We start from the raw sequence: 23,077 nt of genomic DNA, 5'->3' as shown, positions 1-23,077 counted from the left end.
AGTGACGTAGTATATTGCGCAGCCACGTAGTATATAGCCCAGTGACGTAGTATACAGCACAGAGCCACGTAGTATATTGCCCAGCCACATAGTATATTGCCCAACCACGTAGTATATTGCCCAGTTACGTAGTATATTGCCTAGTGATGTAATATACAGCACAGAGCCACGTAGTATATTGCCCAGTGACGTAGTATATTGCCCAGCGACGTAGTATATTGCCCAGCCACGTAGTATATTGCCCAGCCACGTAGTATATTGCCCAGTTACGTAGTATATTGCCTAGTGACGTAATATACAGCACAGAGCCACGTATAATTGTCTAAGGGTTTTTCCGTCTGTCTGTCTTGGAAATCCCTGCTCTCTGATTGGTCGAGGCCGCCAGGCCTCAACCAATCAGAGACCGGCACAGCATCGACGTAGAAATCCCGCGTCTCTGATTGGTCGAGGCCGCCAGGCCTCGACCAATCAGCGACAAGCACAGCGACGATGATGTCATAAAGGACGTAGACATCTCACGTTTCTGATTCAGCGACGGGCACAGTATCGACGTAGATGTCATAATGGTTGCCATGGCGACGATGATGTCATAAAGGTTGCCTCGACCAATCAGCGACGGGCACAGTCTGCCGCGAATTCTGGAATCATCATTGTCCATATACTACTGGGACATGCATATTCTAGAATACCCGATGCGTTAGAATCGGGCCACAATCTAGTATATATATATATATATATATATATATATATATACACACACATATACATACATATAGACACACACTGCACAGTACCACTTCTCCCGTCCTGTATACTGGGTGTGATGTGGTTCCCTTTCATTTTGTAGCAGCATTAGAACTATGGTGAAATATTTTGCTTGGATGTTGTTTCTTCCCCTGTCTTTTTAACCATTTTTAATTCTGGGTTAAGAAAGAATCATTGTTTATATTCTTTATAGTCACTCTGTACAACCATGGCCCCTTTCCATGGTGCTTTTTGTGTCAATGGATTCAAGTTGCGATTTCTGTTTCCAAATGTTACGAGATCCATATGGTGATGGTAGTGGTCATGTAATGTTCCAGCCATAGATAAGAAGGTGGCACGTGTGGCAGCATTACAAATCTGTAATGACAGGATGACTTCTTGACCCTGTAAACGTCTTAGCGTGAGAAACACTGCATTCATGTTGCAGGATTATGTGGTCCCTTTTTGCTGCCTGGCTCAGAGTGTGCCCTGGTGTCTTCAGGGGCTGGGAATATCATGATGTCCTACAGTTATAGCTTTCCTTCAGATCAGACTCTTCTTGGGGAAAGTCCGGGTTCTTGTTTACAGAGCTTTATAGTCAGCCATTATCTGATTTGTTGTAATCATCCAGGATAGCACTGAATCTGCACTTTTAGCATTATAGTAAACATAGAGGCCAACACTTAGGACTGGCAAAAAAAAATACAGGAGGCCATGCAGGGATATAAAGAGTTTAATGTATAGTTCTCCTATGGGTTCATCGATTCTACACAGTGCAAAAGCTGCTCACAGTGTTGGCCCTCAGGAGAGCTGGAAGGGAAATGAGTAAAGATCACGACGAGGAGAATGTTCTGTTCATGCAGTTCTTGGATCGAAAGCGTAAAGTCGAGATGAGATCAGAAAGTTTCTGAAAATGGTCAACACCAAGAATGTGGTAGAGGGACGGCCCTTTAAAATAATTTCTAAACTGGTGAAATGGGCATGTTCCCGGGTCTGCACACCTAGTGTGCTCATATTTAAGAACGCATCACTTATTTCCCCCCAAAAACTGGCATTTAGTTTTCATCCTGGACCAAGACCAAGTGCAGCGCCACTGTGCAATATCACCTCAAGGGTTAAATATATGCTCAGTAAAAATACTAACTCCTTGCCTCTTGTCTAGCCCTGCAGCTCAGTTACATTATGTTTTTACCTCAAGAGCTGCATTCATAAATTCAGCCATTCTAACGGGAACAATAACCGCACCCTGAGAAGTTTATTGACAATGCTATGATGAACGAAATACAGTATCAGGCCTGGTATAACCATAACAAACCAATATTATTTTATTCAGACTGTAATCCAGCAGGGGATGTTGGCGGCTGTAACCTGCAATCACGGTTCTAGGAGTGTAACAGTAGCATCATATAAGTGGAAGCAGCTCACCAGCAATCTTATGGTGCATGACCTGTCTTATCCAGACACTAAACAAGCAGGGGACGCTGGTAGATGAAAGAAGAGACCAATATCATTATAAATGCTGTTCTGGGGGGGGGGGGGGGAAACCAGTATTCTACTAAAATGGCAGGTTACTTTAGTGTATCTCTTCTTTTACCCAGACACTGAAGCAGTAGGAGTTGCGAATAGATAAAAAGTCACTGCCAAGAAGAAATCATGAGTTATGAATGCAGTTTCAGGAACTAAATCAAGAACGACGAGGGGAAAAAAAAAAAAATTAAAAGCAAATTAGCTGCAATTTTTGTTATACAGACACTAAACCAGCAGTGGGTGCTCTACGATGTAAGCTTAGAAGAAACCTGCAGTTATAAATGCAGCTCTGGGAAGTAAACTGAGCACCAAGTAAGAAAGGCAGGACACCTGCAATCTCATTATCCAGACACTGAACAAGCAGGAGCCGTGCCAAGAATAAATATTTCAATGTGGAGCTGCACTTTCCGTTTGTGACCTTTTCTCCAGCATTACAGTCTGTTCACAAGGACACTTGGGGTAAGAGGTTTATATAGCAAATCGAGAGTACAAAACATTGGTCCATAGTAGCAGCAGCAGCAGGATGGACAGAACGGGTCAAAAACTGGTGACAACGATGAACAGCTAAAGATGAATTCCTTAATATTTACATGAGTGTCAAAGTACAGACTGGAAGAGTAACCGTATTACATGAAAAGCAACGCATGGGGGAGGGGGAGCCCGATACAAAGAGTGGCCACGGCCATCTTGTCAGGGCTTAGTGTTCCCCTTTAAGACAAGCTGTCTGATCTTCCTTCCTCATATACAGTGCCCACATCTCTTCTGCGACTATACTTACGGATCTGAGAAGGAAAAAGGCTCCCCTGCCCTGTCTGCAGTGACCGGTGAATGCTGATATTCACAGACTGTCGTCCTCCATCTTTAGAGGTTGTAACTAGGAGCCTGGGTAATTGGACCCGTGTGTGGGCAGAGCACCACCTTCAAACACCATCTAAATAACACGTTGAGTGACCGATAGACACGTAACAAGCCCAGATCAACAATATGGCAAATCGAGCGGCAGTCGTAAAAGTCTTGTAGAAATAACCGCGCGGCCCCATAACACAAGGCCTGGTTATGCAGATTGATGCACTGCTGACCCCCAATTTTTAGGTTGGTGTAAAAAGAAAAATTATATATATATAAGCAATTAACAACAAATGGACAAAGGATTAGGAGTAGTCAACAATCCCAAAATGGAGACCCTACAGAACCGTGCTGACTGCACATACATGACGTTTATTGTCAGACTGATGGAAATGGCGGACAATAAATTGCGCAGCGGCCCGGAATCTGAACCTACGCTTCCATTCAGAACAGCTCTGCAGAGCCTCCCAATCTTGCAGTCTTAACATTCAGCAACTTTTCCCTTATCTATCACTGTTTGTTTTAAAAAGAATCCTTTAAGCTGAACGGGTTACGTCGTCTTCTTCTCCAGTCACATCCAAAGCTGCATTTATAACTCAGCTGGCGGCTGGAGAGTGCTTGGCCTGGATACTATATCTTCCATAATGAGATGCATTTCACAGACAATGAACCAGCAGGAGATGCAGAGTGCTGTGGCAAGAAACTGCAGCGTTATGAATGCAGCTCTGGAGTAGAGGTCCTAACAAAAGTCAGCTATTTTATTTAACAATTTGCATCCACAGGTGGAATCCATGACTTTTTTTAACCCCTTTTCAGACTCTCCCATCACTAAAGTTTGTGGACACTGCTGTTTACTAAAAACAAACAAAAACACAAAGATTGAGAAAGGCAGAAGGGTCAGTGGGAGATGGGGATCTGTCCTCACTAGTTGTATCACACCGAGAGTGGTCAGATAAGAGAAGACCCGGAGAGTGGAGGCGGGCTCCATGTGTCTGCCCTTCAGAACGGAAGATCTGTGCTGCGCCCCCACCCCCAGTGCTGAACCTCGGATTCCTTTGCACATGGCATGACAAGATGGTGGGGCTATAGCAGGACGCAGTCTGATTCCTTCTGTCTCTGCCGGCGCTCGGAAGACGGACGTCCGGAGGTTTGAGGCCTCACCTGGAATAAATACAAATTATAGATTTATCGGAGTCTGACTGCACCATTAAGAGTCAGCGAACTGCTGGTGCTTGGGGTGCGGTACTTACGGTGGGAGCCAATTACATGCCGACTCACTGATTGCTCATGTCATTGCAGGATATAGACATTATTTTTTTTTTTTAGCCATTTCCAGACACCTATATAATGGCCGACATAATGTAACAGATTACTGTGCACTAAAGGGCAAAAACACCACCTCGCCCAGCTCTCTGCACATACGACACCTCGCCCGGCTCGCTGCACGTACACCAGGAACAGATCTATGAGTCAGAGAGAGCCTGATCATTGCTGCATGTCGCCATCAAGTGGCTGGGATAAGGAACATCATCAATAAATGATGTACACTACACGGAGAAATGTGCACATCCCCCTACACACCACTCCGTTCGATGCTTGGCATTGTGCTTGGTGATGCAAGGCTGGTGTGAAATTGCCAGCAGGGGCGCAGTGTTTGTGCTGATGATTAGGAGGTTTGGACTCTGCAGTTAGAGAGTCAGCAAGCAGCGGTCACTATGTGGCAGAGGTGATGGTAGCACATACCTGCTGCGGAGATTGTGGCGGTGCCTGTGCTGCTGGCTCCTGCTGCTGATACTCCTCTTTCTGCAGCTGTCGGGCCAGCTCCAGGTCACTCATGGGCAGAGGTCCCTGTTGCTGCTGCTGTAACGACAGCGCGATCATGTAGTCCTGCGAGAGAAGAAATACAGGTATCATCAGCCCACTACAGAGCAAAGAATACCGGGTGCGCCCACTGGTGACGCCGCAGCGTTACCTGATCCACCTGTCGTTGCTGCAGCTGCTGCGGGGAGCTGCACGCCGTGTCCTTCTCCATGTGCTGAGTGAGGTGGAAGTCTGAGTCGCAAAAGCAGCTGTCCCCCTCCACGTTGTGCAGACTCTCCCAGATCACCTTCTCCTCCTGCAGAAAGCCCTGGTCAGTGACCAGCAGATACAGGTGACCCTGGAGGAGAAAGCACATTTTATTATCGGTGAAAAAAAAAAAAAAGCTGCAAACTTCAGTTTGCCCCATACTTTTGCAATTTTTTTTTCTTCTACCTCTGAAAACAGCAGAGCCACCATCAGCCCAACAGATTTATAAAAGTTCACAACATCTAGCGCTACTTCTAGGACACTGGCGGAGAGGACGATCCCCCACCGCTCGGTGTGAAGGAACTGGATGGAAAATTTAGGGGGTGCGGGAGGAGCAGAGATGACATAACACTACCTTGTGCTTTATTAGCGTGCTGAAGTGATTGTTCCGGAAAAAGACGCTGAGCTCGCCCTCCTTCACGGCTGCCATCAGTTCACAGAGTCCGTGGTAGGTGAGCTGCGCTGCCGACGACTCCAGGAACTGCTCTGCGAGGAGACCTGAGGACACGGAAGAGGGAGGAGAGCTCCTTAGTACGCAGGCCACTGCGAGACCCCACCACCACCCTCCCCCAGGGGCAGCCAGGGCAACCTGAGACCACTGCAATGCCCCACCATCACCCAGGGGCTGCTAGGGCAACCCGAGGCCACTGCGATACCCCACCACCACCACCACCATCCCTCAGGGACTGCCAGGGCAACCCGAGGCCACTGCAATGCCCCACAACCACCACCCTCCCTCAGGGGCTGCCAGGGCAACCCGAGGTCACTGCTAATCCTGGAGGGATAAACCACCAGGATCAGAGCTGGCTCAGAACTCCGCTCTCTAAATCAAGTATGTGCGGATGCACTAAGAGGTTAATCAATGTATAACTAAAGGGGTTGTGCAGGGTTAGTTAAACATGGCTGCTTTCTTTTAGCCCCTAACTATAGGGTGTGTTTGATATGGGTGTGTTTGATATTACTACTCAGCCTACAGTTAGGGGGTGGCGCTGGTTTTAAAAAGACAGCAGACATGCCCGTTAAAAAAGATACTGTTTCAGGATCTCTGCTTACTTCTGTGAATGAAAACCTGAAATCATGTCCTGACCCAACACATGTCACAGCTGAAGGTTTCTTACAACTGTATCTGCCAGCTCTGATACAATGCAACAATGCTTTGGCTGCGAGATGGATTTCCATCTTGTCAGGATATTTTTTTTTTTTGTTTCTAGACCTAAAAAGTTCTCTCATTCTCTGGCAAAAAACAAATGGCAATGAATGGAAACACGGAGACTACTGGAAAGCTGAGGGTGGGATGCGGCCGTACCTTCCGTCACCAGGTTGGGGTCACTCGAGTGCTTGCAGGTGATGATCTTCTCCACTAGTTGGTTGTAGCTCAGTTTGCCGACAGCCTGGACGGCCTCAGAGCTCTGTAAGGGGTACAGACAAAGTGTAGTGGTATCATGTCTGGAAAAGCCTCACTACAGCCCTCCTAGGACCTTCCACCCTTCTGACACAGCAGAGACGGCAAGAAGCTGCTCACATTTAAATCACTACTACACGATGCACTACCTGAGGGTCCACCAGCCAGCCGTGGTACAGTGGGATACTGAGGAGGTCGAACACTATGCACTCAGGGGTGTACTCGAAGTCTGACACGCCTGTGAAGCGAACGTTCACGTCCAGCCCTGTGGACAGCTTCGACAGCACGGTCATGGCGTCGTTCACATTCTGCAACAAGAGACACAACGATTGAACGTTAACTAAACCAGATGCCTCATGGCATACTGCTGGGGTACAACAGGACAGGAAGTGAGGGGAGCCATACAATCTTTAGCCATTGCTGCTTCCTAAATGGGTCTTTCTGCTTTAGTGTCTATTAAGTAATTCACATTGTTCATTTCCCCCCCATCTGCAACCCACCACCAATAACAAATGGGTAACTTGTAATACCACAGGCCTCCTGTGGGGGCAGTGTGGTGGAACCAAGCACAGACAACAGCTGATTGCTGGTGGTCCTGTCAGGTGATCCGCATAAGTGTTAGGGCACATTTAGGCTGTGTGCACACGCTGCAGATTTTGCTGCGGATCCGCAGCGGATTTGGCCGCTGCGGATCCGCAGCAGTTTTCCCAAAGTTTACAGTACAATGTAAACCTATGGGAAAAAAAACCGCTGTGCACATGCTGCGGAAAAAGCCGCGCGGAAACGCTGCGGATTATTTTCCGCAGCATGTCAATTGTTTGTGCGGATTCCGCAGCGGGTTTCAACCAGCACCAATAGGAAAGTGCTGGTGAAAACCCACAGAAGAAACCGCAAGAAAATCCGCAGTGAAAACCGCAGTGGTTTTGCACTGCGGATTTTCCAAATCCGCTGCGGAAAAATCCGCAGGAAAATCCGCAGCGTGGGCACATACCCTTAGTTTCTGATGAACTTTTCTCCAAACCTTTCTTCTTGCATTTGTTCCTTACTTTTTGTGTACTTTTTTGTTTAATTTGAGCCTATTTTAAAGTTTATTTTCTACAAATTCAACTTTGTATTGTGGGGATCTTTTTTGTTTATTTTATGTTCACCAAAGTCAGTGAGGGGCTTTTTCATTTTCCAAATGTTTTCAGCCATTAGGTCATAAATGTCCGATCTGTGGGGGTGCGACACCGGGCAATCCCCACTGATCAGCTGTTCTCTGTGCTGCAGGAACTGCTCAGTTACAGAACTACTCCATCTACTGTCAGTGTCCGCAGCAGAGTACTGCACAACCACCCTCTATTCAAATCAATGAGGCTAATGTGCCGTACCCGGCTGCGGACACTATCAGCAGACAGCGCCGAGTACAGATGATGGTCGGGAAATGCTGGGTATTGCACCCCCACTGATTAACATTGATCTACCGTTAACCCCTTTACCCCCAAGGGTGGTTTGCACGTCAATGACCAGGCCAATTTTTACAATTCTGACCACTGTCCCTTTATGAGATTATAACTCCGAAACGCTTCAACGGATCCTGGTGATTCTGACATTGTTTTCTCGTGCATATTGTACTTCATGATAGTGGTAAAATTTCTTTGATAGTACCTGCGTTTATTTGTGAAAAAAACGGAAATTTGGCGAAAATTTTGAAAATTTCGCAATTTTCAAACTTTGAATTTTTATGCAATTAAATCACAGAGATATGTCACACAAAATACTTAATAAGTAACATTTCCCACATGTCTCCTTTACATCAGCATAATTTTGGAACCAATTTTTTTTTTGTTAGGGAGTTATAAGGGTTAAAAGTTGACCAGCAATTTCTCATTTTTACAACACCATTTTTTTTTTAGGGACCACGTCTCATTTGAAGTCATTTTGAGGGGTCTATATGATAGAAAATGCCCAAGTGTGACACCATTCTAAAAACTGCACCCCTCAAGGTGCTCAAAACCACATTCAAGAAGTTTATTAACCCTTCAGGTGTTTAATAGGAATTTTTGGAATGTTTAAATAAAAATGAACATTTAACTTTTTTACACAAAAAATTTACTTCAGCTCCAATTTGTTTTATTTTACCAAGGGTAACAGGAGAAAATGGACCCCAAAAGTTGTTGTCCAATTTGTCCTGAGTACGCTGATGTGTGGTGAGCACTTTGACCCACCAAGTGCTTCACAGAAGTTTATAATGCAGAACCGTAAAAATAAAAAATCATATTTTTTCACAAAAATTATATTTTTGCCCCCAATTTTTTATTTTTCCAAGGGTAAGAGAAGAAATTGGACCTCAAAAGTTGTTGTCCAATTTGTCCTGAGTACGCTGATACCCCATATGTGGCAGTAAACCACTGTTTGGGCGCATGGGAGAGCTCGGAAGGGAAGGAGCGCCGTTTGACTTTTCAATGCAAAATTGACAGAAATTGAGATGGGACGTCATGTTGCGTTTGGAGAGCCACTGATGTGCCTAAACATTGAAACCCCCCACAAGTGACACCATTTTGGAAAGTAGTCCCCCTAAGGAACTTATCTGGATGTGCGGTGAGCACTTTGACCCACCAAGGGCTTCACAGAAGTTTATAATGCAGAGCCATAAAAATAAAACAAAATTTTTTTCCCACAAAAATTATATTTTAGCCCCCAGTTTTGTATTTTCCCTAGGGTAACAGGAGAAATTGGACCCCAAAAGTTGTTGTCCAATTTGTCCTGAGTACGCTGATACCCCATATGTGGGGGGGAACCACCGTTTGGGCGCATGGGAGGGCTCGGAAGGGAAGGAGCGCCATTTGGAATGCAGACTTAGATGGAATGGTCTGCAGGCGTCACATTGCGTTTGCAGAGCCCCTAATGTACCTAAACAGTAGAAACCCCCCACAGGTGACACCATTTTGGAAAGTAGACCCCCTAAAGAACTCATCTTGATGTGTTGTGAGAGCTTTGAACCCCCAAGTATTTCACTACAGTTTATAACGCAGAGCCGTGCAAATAAAAAATATTTTTTTTTCCACAAAAATTATATTTTAGCCCCCAGTTTTGTATTTTTCCAAGGTTAGCAGGAGAAATTGGACCCTAAATGTTGTTGTCCAATTTGTCCTGAGTACGCTGATACCCGATATGTGGGGGGGAACCACCGTTTGGGCGCATGGGAGGGCTCGGAAGGGAAGGAGCATCATTTGGAATGCAGACTTAGATGGATTGGTCTGCAGGCGTCACATTGCGTTTGCAGAGCCCCTAATGTACCTAAACATATAGAAACCCCCCACAAGTGACCCCATATTGGAAACTAGACCCCTCAATGAACTTATCTAGATGTGTTGTGAGAACTTTGAACCCCCAAGTGTTTCACTACAGTTTATAACGCAGAGCCGTGAAAATAAAAAATCTTTTTGTTTTCCCACAAAAATTATTTTTTAGCCCCCAGTTTTGTATTTTCCCAAGGGTAACAGGAGAAATTGGTCCACAAAAGTTGTTGTCCAATTTGTCCTGAGTACGCTGATACCCTATATGTGAGGGTAAACCCCTGTTTGGGCACACAGGAGAGCTCGGAAGGGAAGGAGCACTGTTTTACTTTTTCAACGCAGAATTGGCTGGAATTGAGATCGGACGCCATGTCGTGTTTGGAGAGCCCCTGATGTGCCGAAACAGTGGAAACCCCCCAATTATAACTGAAACCCTAATCTAAACACACCCCTAACCCTAATTCCAACGGTAACCCTAACCACACCTCTAACCCTGACACACCCCTAACCCTAATCCCAACCCTATTCCCAACTGTAAATGTAATCTAAACCCTAACCCTAACTTTAGCCCCAACCCTAACTGTAGCCCCAACCCTAACCCTAGCCCTAACCCTAACCCTAGCCCTAACCCTAGCCCTAGCCCTAGCCCTAACCCTAGCCCTCGCCCTAACCCTAACCCTAGCGGGAAAATGGAAATAAATACATTTTTTTTTATTTTTCCCCTAACTAAGGGGGTGATGAAGGGGGGTTTGATTTACTTTTATAGCGAGTTTTTTAGCGGATTTTTATGATTGGCAGCCGTCACACACTGAAAGACCCTTTTTATTGCAAAAAATATTTTTTGCAATACCACATTTTGAGAGCTATAATTTTTCCATATTTTGGTCCACAGAGTCATGTGAGGTCTTGTTTTTTGCGGGACGAGTTGACGTTTTTATTGAAAACATTTTCGGGCACGTGACATTTTTTGATCGCTTTTTATTCCGATTTTTGTGAGGAAGAATGACCAAAAACCAGCTATTCATGAATTTCTATTGGGGGAGGCGTTTATACCGTTCCGCGTTTGGTAAAATTGATAAATCAGTTTTATTCTTCGGGTCAGTACGATTACAGCGACACCTCATTTATATCATTTTTTTATGGTTTGGCGCTTTTATACGATAAAAACTATTTTACAGAAAAAATAATTATTTTTGCATCGCTTTATTCTCAGGACTATAACTTTTTTATTTTTTCGCTGATGATGCTGTGTGGCGGCTCGTTTTTTGCGGGACAAGATGACGCTTTCAGCGGTACCATGGTTATTTATATCTGTCCTTTTGATCGCGTGTTATTCCACTTTTTGTTCGGCGTTATGATAATAAAGCGTTGTTTTTGCCTCGTTTTTTTTTTCTTTTCTTACGGTGTTTACTGAAGGGGTTAACTAGTGGGACAGTTTTATAGGTCGGGTCGTTACGGACGCGGCGATACTAAATATGTGTACTTTTATTGGGTTTTTTTTTTTATTTAGATGAAGAAATGTATTTATGGGAATAATATTTTTTTTTTTTTTCATTATTTTGGAATATTTTTTTTTATTTTTTTTTACACATTTGGAAATTTTTTTTTTTACTTTTTTACTTTGTCCCAGGGGGGGACATCACAGATCAGTGATCTGACAGTTTGCACAGCACTCTGTCAGATCACTGATCTGACATGCAGCGGTGCAGCCTTCACAGTGCCTGCTCTGAGCAGGCTCTGTGAAGCCACCTCCCTCCCTGCAGGACCCGGATCCGCGGCCATCTTGGATCCGGGGCTGGAGGGAGCAGGGAGGGAGGCGAGACCCTCGCAGCAACGCGATCACATCGCGTTGCTCCGGGGGTCTCAGGGAGCCCCCTCCCTGCGCGGTGCTTCCCTGCACCGCCGGCACATCGCGATCATCTTTGATCGCGGTGTGCCAGGGGTTAATGTGCCGGGGGCGGTCCGTGACCGCTCCTGGCACATAGTGCCGGATGTCAGCTGCGATAAGCAGCTGACACCCGGCCGCGATCGGCCGCGCTCCCCCAGTGAGCGCGGCCGATCGGCTATGACGTACTATCCCGTCCAGGGTCAGATAAGCCCAGGGCACCTCGACGGGATAGTACGTCTAAGGTCACAGAGGGGTTAAGCTACAGGCCGTCAATGGTTGAAGTAATGGACAACTGCTTTAAAGGGACACTGTCACCTGAATTTGGAGGGAACAATCTTCAGCCATGGAGGCGGGGTTTTTGATTCACCCTTTCCTTACCCGCTGGCTGCAATATTGGATTGAAGTTCATTCTCTGTCCTCCATAGTACACACCTGCGCAAGGCAAGATTGCCTTGTGCAGGCATGTACTACGGAGGACAGAGAATGAACTTCAATCCAATATTGCAGCCAGCATGCAGCCAGCGGGTAAGGAAAGGGTGAATCAAACACCCAAAAACCCCGCCTCCATGGCTGAAGACTGTTCCCTCCAAATTCAGGTGACAGTGTCCCTTTAACCTCTTTCCGACATCGGGCGTAATAGTAAGCCGATGTCAGACTCCCTCCCTTTGATGTGTGCTCCGGAGCTGAGCCCACATCTTTCCTGGCACATGTCAGCTGTTTTGACAGTTGACATGCCACTAACAGCCGGGGTGGAATAGCAATCCACCAGCGGCTGTTAACTAGATAAATGCTGCTGTCAATCTCTGACAGTGGAATTTAACTCATGCTTCCCGAAAGGGCGCTGGAAATCCTGCCCATTGGTGACCTCATCACGTGATTGCGGGTCACCAATGGGTTGGCATGACAACCAGAGATCTCCAACAGACCTCTAAGGTAGTTACTGCCGGATTGCTAAGAGCGCTGCCCGGTGGTCAGCGCTCATAGCAATTCAGCAATTCTCCTACATACAGGTTGATTTGATCATCGCCTGTATGTAGCAGAGCCGATCACACAAGTGCAACTTCTAGTCTCCTATTGAGACTATTGATGCATGAAGTTTTAAAAAAAACCAAAAAAAAAAAAACCACAAACACGACTGAGGGATTGCACTTTTTTTTGCAATTTCACAGCACTTGGATTTTTTTCCGCTTTCTAGAACACGATATGTTAAAAATCAATGGTGGTGTTCAAAAGTACAACTTGTTCCGCTAAAATAAAGCCCTCACACGGCCTAACTTACGGAAAAATAAAAAGTTATGTTCCTCTGTTTGTTAAGGGGTTAAATGGCCTGGGAATTACTGCTCTCAGCATCAAAGGGGTTAAAACTGGCAACACCATGGTATAGGCTCCATACCGTGACCCTCAAGCAATATACATGTACTCGCTAACATAGGACTACCAGAAGCTGGATCCCCCAATGTAATCTTTATGGCCCATCCCATCGTTGGGTTTCAACGCCAGCGATCTCAGATCTATGGGATTCAGTCTGGACCGTCACGGACCTGTTGGAAGTTGAGCTGCAGCGCCTCCGAGTTCTCCTGCGGCTGAATGGACAGGATGCAATCACCTGCACGGGAGAAGATGCACGTGAGACAGGTGGTTGTGAAGGGGTTAATACATCACTGATGGCTGCCGGGTGCAGAGCAAACATTGGCAGTGACACCTTCCTCTGGGATCTGTACAGGCAACTTGGTTTGGCAGCAAGAGAAAATCGCGAGGAATATTGTACCGCGCATTCAGGAACTGGACACCGTGCCAGCTAAAAAGTGACTTCTCCGCTTTTCGCCTTTTGCTGTCAAGGAATCCACAATGCGACTCCTAAATCCCCAGAGGGGACCTTCTCTTACCGAGATGCGCCATCAGCTCCTCCGACGTGATCAGCTCCTTCTGAGGAGGCAGTTTTACCTGCATTAACAAAGCAGATCAGTCACCGACTAAAATATCAGAAACTACGGGGTTAAATCAATATAATTAACGCTCATCATGCATCAGCTTGTAAACTCTAGTTACATACAAAGCTGTGCTTAGAGATATTTGCATCTCCTCGCTGCCCACGGGCTGGTTTACTGTCTGTAAAATCTGAGCCTCCGGGTGTGCGAGGGTCTGTGATGCCAAATACAACGCAAGGTGCGCTCTGTACACACAAAACACAGTGTGACGTAAGCGCTGTATACTGTGGGCGCCTGTAATGGAGCCGTGTGTTTACACAGCACACAAGAGAACGGTGTGGGGAAGATACCGGGCGGGTCAGGTCAGCTGCTATACAACGACCTGCACCTCACCCGTTAATGACCGGCCCATTAAGCATTCCTGATATGTAGTGTCCTGAGCTGTACACCATACAGCACAACACCAGAGCGACATCCTGCATTATACCCCAGAGCTGCACTCACTATTCTGCTGGTGCACTCACTGTGTACATACATTACATTACTGATCCTGAGTTACATCCTGTATTATACTCCAGAGCTGCACTCACTATTCTGCTGGTGCACTCACTGTGTACATACATTACATTACTGATCCTGAGTTACATCCTGTATTATATTCCAGAGCTGCATTCACTATTCTGCTGCTGCAGTCACTGTGTACATACATTACATTACTGATCCTGTACTGATCCTGAGTTACATCCTGTATTATACTCCAGAGCTGCACTCACTATTCTGCTGGTGCAGTCACTGTGTACATACATTACTTTACTGATCCTGAGTTACATCCTGTATTATACCCCAGAGCTTTACTCACTATTCTGCTGATGCAGTCACTGTGTACATACATTACTGATCCTGCACTGATCCTGAGTTACATCCTGTATTATACCCCAGAGCTGCACTCACTATTCTGCTGGTGCAGTCACGGTGTACATACAGTTGTGCTCAAAAGTTTACATACCTCAGCAGAATTTTTGCTTTCTTGGCCTTTTTTCAGAGAGTATGAATGATAACATCACAGCTTCTTTCTCCACTCATGGTTAGTGGTTGGGTGCAGCCATTTATTGTCAAACTACTGTGGTTTCTCTTTTTAAATCATAATGACAACCCAAATCATCCAAATGACCCTGATCAAAAGTTCACATACCCTGGTGATTTTGGCCTGATAACATGCACAGAAGTTGACACAAATGGGTTTGAATGGCTACTAAAGGTAACCTGTGACCTGTTTGCTTGTAATCAGTGTGTGTGCATAAAAGCTGAGTGAGTTTCTGGGATCCAGACAGACTCTTGCATCTTTCATCCAGCCACTGACATTTCTGGATTATGAGTCATGTGGAAAGCAGGGCTGTGGAGTCGGAGGTAGTTTTGGTTGGAGTCGGAGTCGGTAGAAATGTACCGACTCCAGCTTTAAAAAAAAAAAAAAAAAAAATATGTACCGGTATTAATATTTCAGAATTGAACTTTCATATGAATTTTATAAATATTACTCAGATATAAATGTTCTATCAACTATCAAACTATGAACAACAGTGATAAGCAGTTCTGCTGGAGATAGAGACATTTCTTACTTCTTGTGTGTCACTGTTCTCCACTGCCCTTATCTAATCTTATACTTGGTTAAGGTACCGTTAGGGTACCGTCACACTATACGATTTACCTACGATCACGACCAGCGATATGACCTGGCCGTGATCGTAGGTAAATCGTAGTGTGGTCGCTGGGGAGCTGTCACACAGACCGCTCTCCAGCGACCAAGATGCCGAGGTCCCTGGGTAACCAGGGTAAACATCGGGTAACTAAGCGCAGGACCGCGCTTAGTTACCCGATGTTTACCCTGGTTACAAGCGTTAAACTAAAAAAAAACAAACAGCACATACTTACATCTGGTGTCCGTCAGGTCCCTTGCCGTCTGCTTCCCGCACTCAGTGACTGCTGGCCGTAAAGTGAAAGTGAAAGCACAGCCGCTGTGCTCTGCTTTCACTTTACGGCCGGCAGTCACAGTGCGGGAAGCAGAGACGGCAAGGGACCTGACGGACACCAGAATGTAAGTATGTGCTGTTTGTTTTTTTTTAGTTTAACGCTTGTAACCAGGGTAAACATCGGGTAACTAAGCGCGGTCCTGCGCTTAGTTACCCGATGTTTACCCTGGTTACAAGCGAACGCATCGCTGGATCGCTAGATCGGTGTCACACACACCGATCTAGCGATGACAGCGGGAGATCCAGCGATGAAAGAAAGTTCCATACGATCTGCTACGACGTACGATTCTCAGCAGGATCCCTGATCGCTGCTGCGTGTCAGACACAGCAATATCGTAACGATATCGCTGGAACGTCACGAATCGTACCGTCGCAGCGATCGAAATGTTATAGTGTGACGGTACCCTTACACTAAAGGTACCGTCACACTGGACGATATCGCTAGCGATCCGTGACGTTGCAGCGTCCTGGCTAGCGATATCGTCCAGTGTGACAGGCAGCAGCGATCAGGCCCCTGCTGCGATATCGCTAGTCAGGGCAGAAAGGCCAGAACTTTGTTTCGTCGCTGGACGTCCCGCTGACATCGCTGAATCGGCGTGTGTGACGCCGATTCAGCGATGTCTTCGCTGGTAACCAGGGTAAACATCGGGTTACTAAGCGCAGGGCCGCGCTTAGTAACCCGATGTTTACCCTGGTTACCATCGTTAAAGTAAAAAAAACAACCACTACATACTTACCTTCTGCTGTCTGTCCCCGACGCTCTGCTTCTCTGCACTGGCTGTGAACGCCGGGCAGCTGGAAAGCAGAGCGGTGACGTCACCGCTCTGCTTTCCGGCCGCTGTGCTTACACAGGGCAGAGCGCCGAGGACAGACAGCGGTAGGCAAGTATGTAGTGTTTGTTTTTTTTACTTTAACGATGGTAACCAGGGTAAACATCAGGATACTAAGCGCGGCCCTGCGCTTAGTAACCCGATGATTACCCTGGTTACCGGCATAGTTGGTCGCTGGAGAGCTGTCTGTGTGACAGCTCTCCAGCGACCAAACAGCGACGCTGCAGCGATCCGGATCGTTGTCGGTATCGCTGCAGCGTCGCTTAGTGTGACGGTACCTTTACCGACGCTGCAGCGATATAGACAACGAGCCCATCGCTGCAGCGTCGCTGTTTAGGTCGCTAGGAGACGTCAAACACGGCAACACCAGAACGATGCAGGAGCGATCCAGTGACGCACTTATCGTTCTCGCTGGTTGTTAGCTCCATGTAAAACATTGCTGGCATCGTTGCTTTTGCTGTCAAACATGACGAATCACGCCGACCAAATAAAGTTCCGGACTTCTAGCTACGACCAGTGATGGCACAGCGGGATCCAGATCGCTGCTGCGTGTCAAACACAACGAGATCGCTATCCAGGACGCTGCAACGTCACGGATCGTTGCCGTTCTCGTTGGTAAGTTGCTCAGTGTGAAGGTACAGTACCTTTACCCTCATGCTGCCCCAACCCCCCTACTTACAATGTATGAAACTGAAAGTGAAAAGGTGTTGCAAATTCTTAGTAGTAAAGCTCCTCCTCTAGACTAGATGTTTGGTGTGCGTCTTCCAAGCATCTCACAGCTGCTACTCAGAAGAGGAAGACTGTAAGAAGTATTATCCTTTCAACAAACTTTGCATCAGTTAACTGAGTACATGAGGAATAACAGAATTTAATTTTGAAAAATATTTGGATCACAAGGACCGTGCAAAGCGTTCCCGCATAGAAGAGTCATCCCCATCAAAGAACACAGCCAGTACATTTCAGCAGAATTTTTCATGTGCACTAGAAGAAATTGAGAAATTTGACCGTTCATCAAAAATAACAGTGCAACAAGCGATTCCTCTGTATCCTGACATTGTCAGAGATGTTGCCCGAGTGGTTACTGCTTTGCCACCAACCCAAGTTAGTGTAGAGAGGTTGTTCTCTGCTCTCAAATAATTAGATTAGATTTGAGGGCATCCATGAAGGAGGATCTGACAGAGGCAATACTTTTTCTGAGGACAAATTTATAGATTTCTTCTTATTAACTGCATAACAGTGTTTATTGCATATTTACTTACAAGAGTTTAGAAAAGTTTATAAAAGTTATTTGCTATATTCTAATAAATATAGTTTTTGCTCTAAGTGGTCTGATTACTTATATGATGGTGAGAAACTGAATAAGCACGATATTAATATTTGACAACAGTAAATTTATTGTTACGAATTGGCCATTTAAGAAGGAGCCGGAGTTGGAACCTGATAAAATCCAGGAGTCGGAGTCGCAACTGTGGCTTACCGACTCCACAGCCCTGGCGGAAAGCAAAAGAATTGTTAACGGATCTACGGGAAAAGGTAGCTGAACTGCATAAAACAGGAAAGGGATACAAAAAGATATTCCAGGAATTGATAATGCCAGTCAGCAGCGTTCAAACTGTGATTAACAAATGGAAAGTCAGGGGCTCTGTAAAAACAAAACCACGGTCAGGTAGACCAACAAAAATAATGTCCACAACTGCCAGGAAAATTGTTCAGGATGCAAAGAAAATCCCACAAACAACATCAACTGAAATACTGGACTCTCTGAAAACTAGTGGTGTGGCTGATTCAAGATACACAATAGGGAGTTACTTGTATCAACTCGGCTGCATGGCCGAGTTGATAGAAGAAAATCATTACTGTGCAAATGCCACAAAGTATCTCTCCTACAATACGCAAAACAGCACAGAGACAAGCCTCAAAACTTCTGGAACAAGGTAATTTGGAGTGATGAAACCAAAATTGAACTTTTTGGCCACAACCATTATCATTACATTCAACAAGGCCTATGATGAAAGGAACACCATTGCTACTGTAAAGCACGGAGGTGGAGCACTGATGTTTTGGGATGTGTGAGCTACAAAGGTACGGGAAACTTGGTCAAAGTTGAAGGAAAGATGAATGCAGTACGCTATCAGCAAATACTGGGGGCAAATCTGCAATCAGCAGCCCTGAAGCTGCGCATGGGACGCACTTCGACGTTCCAACATGACAATGATCCAGAATAGAAGCCAAGTCGACCTGTCATTGGCTACAGCAGAACACAGTGAGGGTTCTGAAGTGGCCATCTCAGTCTCCTAACCTCAATATCATTGAGCCACTCTGGGGAGATCTCAAGCAAGCAGTTCATGCTAGACAGCCCAGGAATTTACAGGAACTGGTGGCTTTTTGCCAAGAAGAGAGGGCAGCTTTACTGAGAAAATAAAGAACCTCATCCACAACGACCACAAAAGACTTCAAGCTGTCATTGATGTTAGAGTGGGCAATACATGGTATTAAGAAATGGGGTATGTGAACTTTTGATCAGGGTCATTTGGATGTTTTGGGTTGTCATTATGATTTAAAAAGAGAAAACACAGTAGTTTGACAATAAATGGCTTCACCCAACCACTAACCATGAGTGAAAAAAAGTTTTGGTGCTATCAATCATATGCTCTAAAAAAAGGCCAAGAAAACAAAAATTCTGTCAGGGTATGTAAACTTTTGAGCACAACTGCACATTACATTACTGATCCTGAGTTACATCCTGTATTATATTCCAGAGCTGCACTCATTCTGCTGGTGCTGTCACTGTACATACATTACATTACTGATCCTGAGTTACATCCTGTATTATAACCCTGAGCTACACTCACTATTCTGCTGGTGCAGTCACTGTGTACATACATTACTGATCCTGTACTGATCCTGAGTTACCTCCTGTATTATATCCCAGAGCTGCACTCACTATTCTGCTGGTGCACTCACATTACTGATCCTGAGTTACATCCTGTATTATACCCCAGAGTTGCACTCACTATTCTGCTGGTGCAGTCACTTCGTACATACATTGCATTACTGATCCTGTACTGATCCTCCATTACATCCTGTATTATACTCCAGAGCTGCACTCACTATTCTGCTGGTTGCAGTCACTGTGTACATACATTACTGATCCTGAGTTACATCCTGTATTATACTCCAGAGCTGCACTCACTATTCCGCTGGGGCAGTCAGTGCACACACATTTCATATCCTTAGAGACAAACTGCATTATACTTCAGAGCTGTACTCACCTTCCAACGCAAAAACAAGATATTCATGATTGCGATTAGGGGGCAGGGTCCATTCTCGCTCTGGGTGATCACCGGTGTCCGTTCTCCTTTCCAGTTTATCCACTTCACAAAGTAATAGTCCGCCCCTGAAGCTCCGTTTCCCGCCGGCTTTGACGCCCCGGGTTCTAACGCCTCTTCACAGGGGCTGACGCTAACGCTGGAGCACAACAAGTTCTGCAGCGATGGGTTCTCAGTCTTCGTCTGATCGTCTGCTGTCTGACAACTCCCGGGTGGCTCGGATTCTGCTGAAGTGGACATCTCAGTGGGTTTTCCCAATTCTGGACTGGACTGGCAGTTCCCGTCGTCTGCTCCTCCTTCAGACAGGCTGTCACTTGGGCGGGTGGCGCTGTATGTGCTGCTATCACTAGAGCCAGACATCTCCCTCTCCTCCGATGTCTCTCGACTCCTTTCTGACGTTTCCGCTGAAACCAAATGGGAGCTTCCTCCTCGAGGGTCAGTCTCCATCGCTTGCACCTCTGCCTCCTGCGGTTTCTCACAGCTTTCTGCCTGCAGATCTGTGGTGGGTGCGGATTCTACCTTTCCACCCTGATCCATGTCGATTTCATTTCCCGATTGCTCCATGACCCGACCAAATAGAGGGGGAAAAAAACCCTCACAAAACTACAAATTTCTGCCCTCCAAAAATGTATAAATATTACCAGGGACTATTTAAAATCGGCCCATGGCAGTTTTTATTTTTATATAATAATCACACATCGCTATCAAGAAAGTCACAAAAATATTTTAAAAATTTAAAAGATAAAAAAAAAAAAAAACGACAAAAAGATAAATAAATTACATCAAAATCATGGTGAAAAAAGGCAGAAATACATAAAAAATCCCAAGCAATCAGGAATGCTGTAGGTGGCGCTGTGGAATAATCAGGCAGGGCGAGATGGACTGCTTATTGTAAAGGAGATGTCTGTGGAAAGAGAAAAATATATTAAAGGGGTTGTTCAGGAATGAATTCTACTAGATCTGGGGAGGTCGGAGAGCACTGCCCACACAGGACAGCGCCATACAAGGTGTAGTGGCCGCTGTGGGGTACAGCAGCTTACAATGAAAAGGAACAGAGCTGCAGTACCTGCACCGGCCATCACACCATGAAGGGCGCTGTGCGGTTCTGGCTGCTGATTGGTGGAGACATTGGGCTTTTTATCACCTCTCCGGAGTATACATAATCAGTATCTGATGACAGAGCCGCCATGTTTCCACACAGGACAGCGCCATACAAGATGTAGTGGCCACTGTGGGGTACAGCAGCTTACAATGAAAAGGAACAGAGCTGCAGTACCTGCACCGGCCATCACACCATGAAGGGCGCTGTGCGGTTCTGGCTGCTGATTGGTGGAGACATTGGGCTTTTTATCACCTCTCCGGAGTATACATAATCAGTATCTGATGACAGAGCCGCCATGTTTCCACACAGGACAGCGCCATACAAGGTGTAGTGGCCGCTGTGGGGTACAGCAGCTTACGATGAAAAGGAACAGAGCTGCAGTACCTGCACCGGCCATCACACCATGAAGGGCGCTGTGCGGTTCTGGCTGCTGATTGGTGGAGACACTGGGCTTTTTATCACCTCTCCGGAGTATACATAATCAGTATCTGATGACAGATCCGCCATGTTTCCGTAATTGGTTGCATCACGGGGTCAGAAACCGTCCCAGAAGCCTCCGCGCTGCACAGGTCATAGATCTCCGCTCGTGTCAGCGAAGAGAACCAGCGGAACATGAGCCGAGAGCGACCGCTGACAGAAATACAGGGAGATAGTGGGGAACACCACACATTGCCAAGAAAAACTTACAAAAAGGAAAAAAAAACAGAATAAATGTGTCTCAAAGTAAAAAAAAACAAAAGAAAAAAGACCAAAAAGGAAAAAATAAATAGAAGCAATGAATTCCCGGCGGCGGCTCGGCAGATAACGCGCCCAACCTGAGCCACCGGACACACAGAACACGCCGCTCACTGCCCCGCTGCGGCTCCGGGTTCCCCGCCCTCACCACGTACCTGCTCCGCTCTGACGCCCCCGGAATCCTCCGGCCTCTTGTTTATATTCCGGGACAGTTCTGTCTGAAGACGGACACCGACACCAAGAGCGTACAGAAGAGCAGAGAAGAAAAACACCGCCACCTGGAGGCCAGGAGGAAATAGTGCAGCACACACAAGGGCGTAGTCTGTCACAGCGCTTCCTAGCGGCCAAAGGAGCTAGTGCAGTAACGAGGAACGCGTGTAGCTCGCCACAACGACACCTGGCCGTTTGGAGAAGGCAGCGCACTACAGAGGAAGGAGTGTAAACGATCACAGCGAGACCTGGCGGTCAGGAGGATGTAGTGCAGAGCAGAAAAGCGGGAGTAGATTGTTACAGCGACACTTGGCCGTCAGGAGGAAATATTGCAAAACAAAGAAACAACAGTGGTTTATCACACTGACACCTGGCGGTCAGGAGGAGGTAGTGCAGAGTATAGGAGTGGGAGTAGATCGATACAGCGACACTTGGCCGTCAGGAGAAAATATTGCAACACAAAGCAACAAGAATGGTTTATCACACTGACACCTGGCGGTCAGGAGGAAATAATGCAGAGCAGAGGAGCGGGAATAGATTGATACAGCGACACTTGGCCGTCAGGAGGAAATATTGCAATACAAATGAAGAAGAGTGGTTTATAACACTGACGCCTGGCGGTCAGGAGGAGGTAGTGCATAGTATAGGAGTGGGAGTAGAGTGATACAGCGACTCTCGGCCGTCAGGAGGAAATATTGCAGTACAGAGAAATGAGCGCAGATTATCACACTGACACCTGGAGGCCAAGGGAAGGTAGTGCACTACTGACGAAGGAGTGTAGCGGATCACAGTGATACCTCGCAGCCATTAGGAGGAAATAGAGTGAAGAGGAAACAGCTCATTGCGCCACCTTGCGGGCAGCATGGGGTAGTGCAGTACAGAGAAACAAGCGTGGCTTCTCACTTCGCCACGTCGTATCACAAGCTGTAGATTAGATACACAGATCAGCAGTCAGTATCACAAGCTCTAGATTAGATACACAGATCAGCAGTCAGTATCACACACTGTAGATTAGATACACAGATCAGCAGACAGTATCACACACTGTAGATTAGATACATGGATCAGCAGTCAGTATCACACGCTGTAGATTAGATACACGGATCAGCAGTCAGTATCACACATTGTAGATTAGATACACAGATCAGCAGACAGTATCATACA

At 46.2% G+C, this 23,077-nt stretch overlaps 1 protein-coding gene across 1 annotated transcript; it reads right to left on the bottom strand.

Annotated features, from left to right (window-relative positions):
• Positions 1-1,461: 1,461 nt before the first annotated feature.
• MINDY1 (MINDY lysine 48 deubiquitinase 1) lies at positions 1,462-21,995 on the bottom strand. The gene is made up of 10 exons (XM_069728764.1): positions 21,859-21,995; positions 19,810-20,770; positions 13,639-13,696; positions 13,294-13,358; positions 6,736-6,894; positions 6,491-6,593; positions 5,540-5,682; positions 5,090-5,275; positions 4,861-5,004; positions 1,462-4,278 (listed from the first exon to the last, which is right to left on the bottom strand). The coding sequence occupies exons 2-10, from the start codon at positions 20,428-20,430 to the stop codon at positions 4,201-4,203; spliced, it is 1,557 nt and encodes a 518-aa protein (XP_069584865.1). The 5' UTR covers positions 20,431-20,770; positions 21,859-21,995; the 3' UTR covers positions 1,462-4,200.
• Positions 21,996-23,077: the final 1,082 nt, after the last annotated feature.

This window comes from Ranitomeya imitator, chromosome 1, assembly GCF_032444005.1.
Source record: "Ranitomeya imitator isolate aRanImi1 chromosome 1, aRanImi1.pri, whole genome shotgun sequence".
NCBI lineage: Eukaryota > Metazoa > Chordata > Amphibia > Anura > Dendrobatidae > Ranitomeya > Ranitomeya imitator.
The sequence above is the reverse complement of the archived record's forward strand: the minus strand, read 5'-3'. Positions and strand labels throughout refer to the sequence as shown.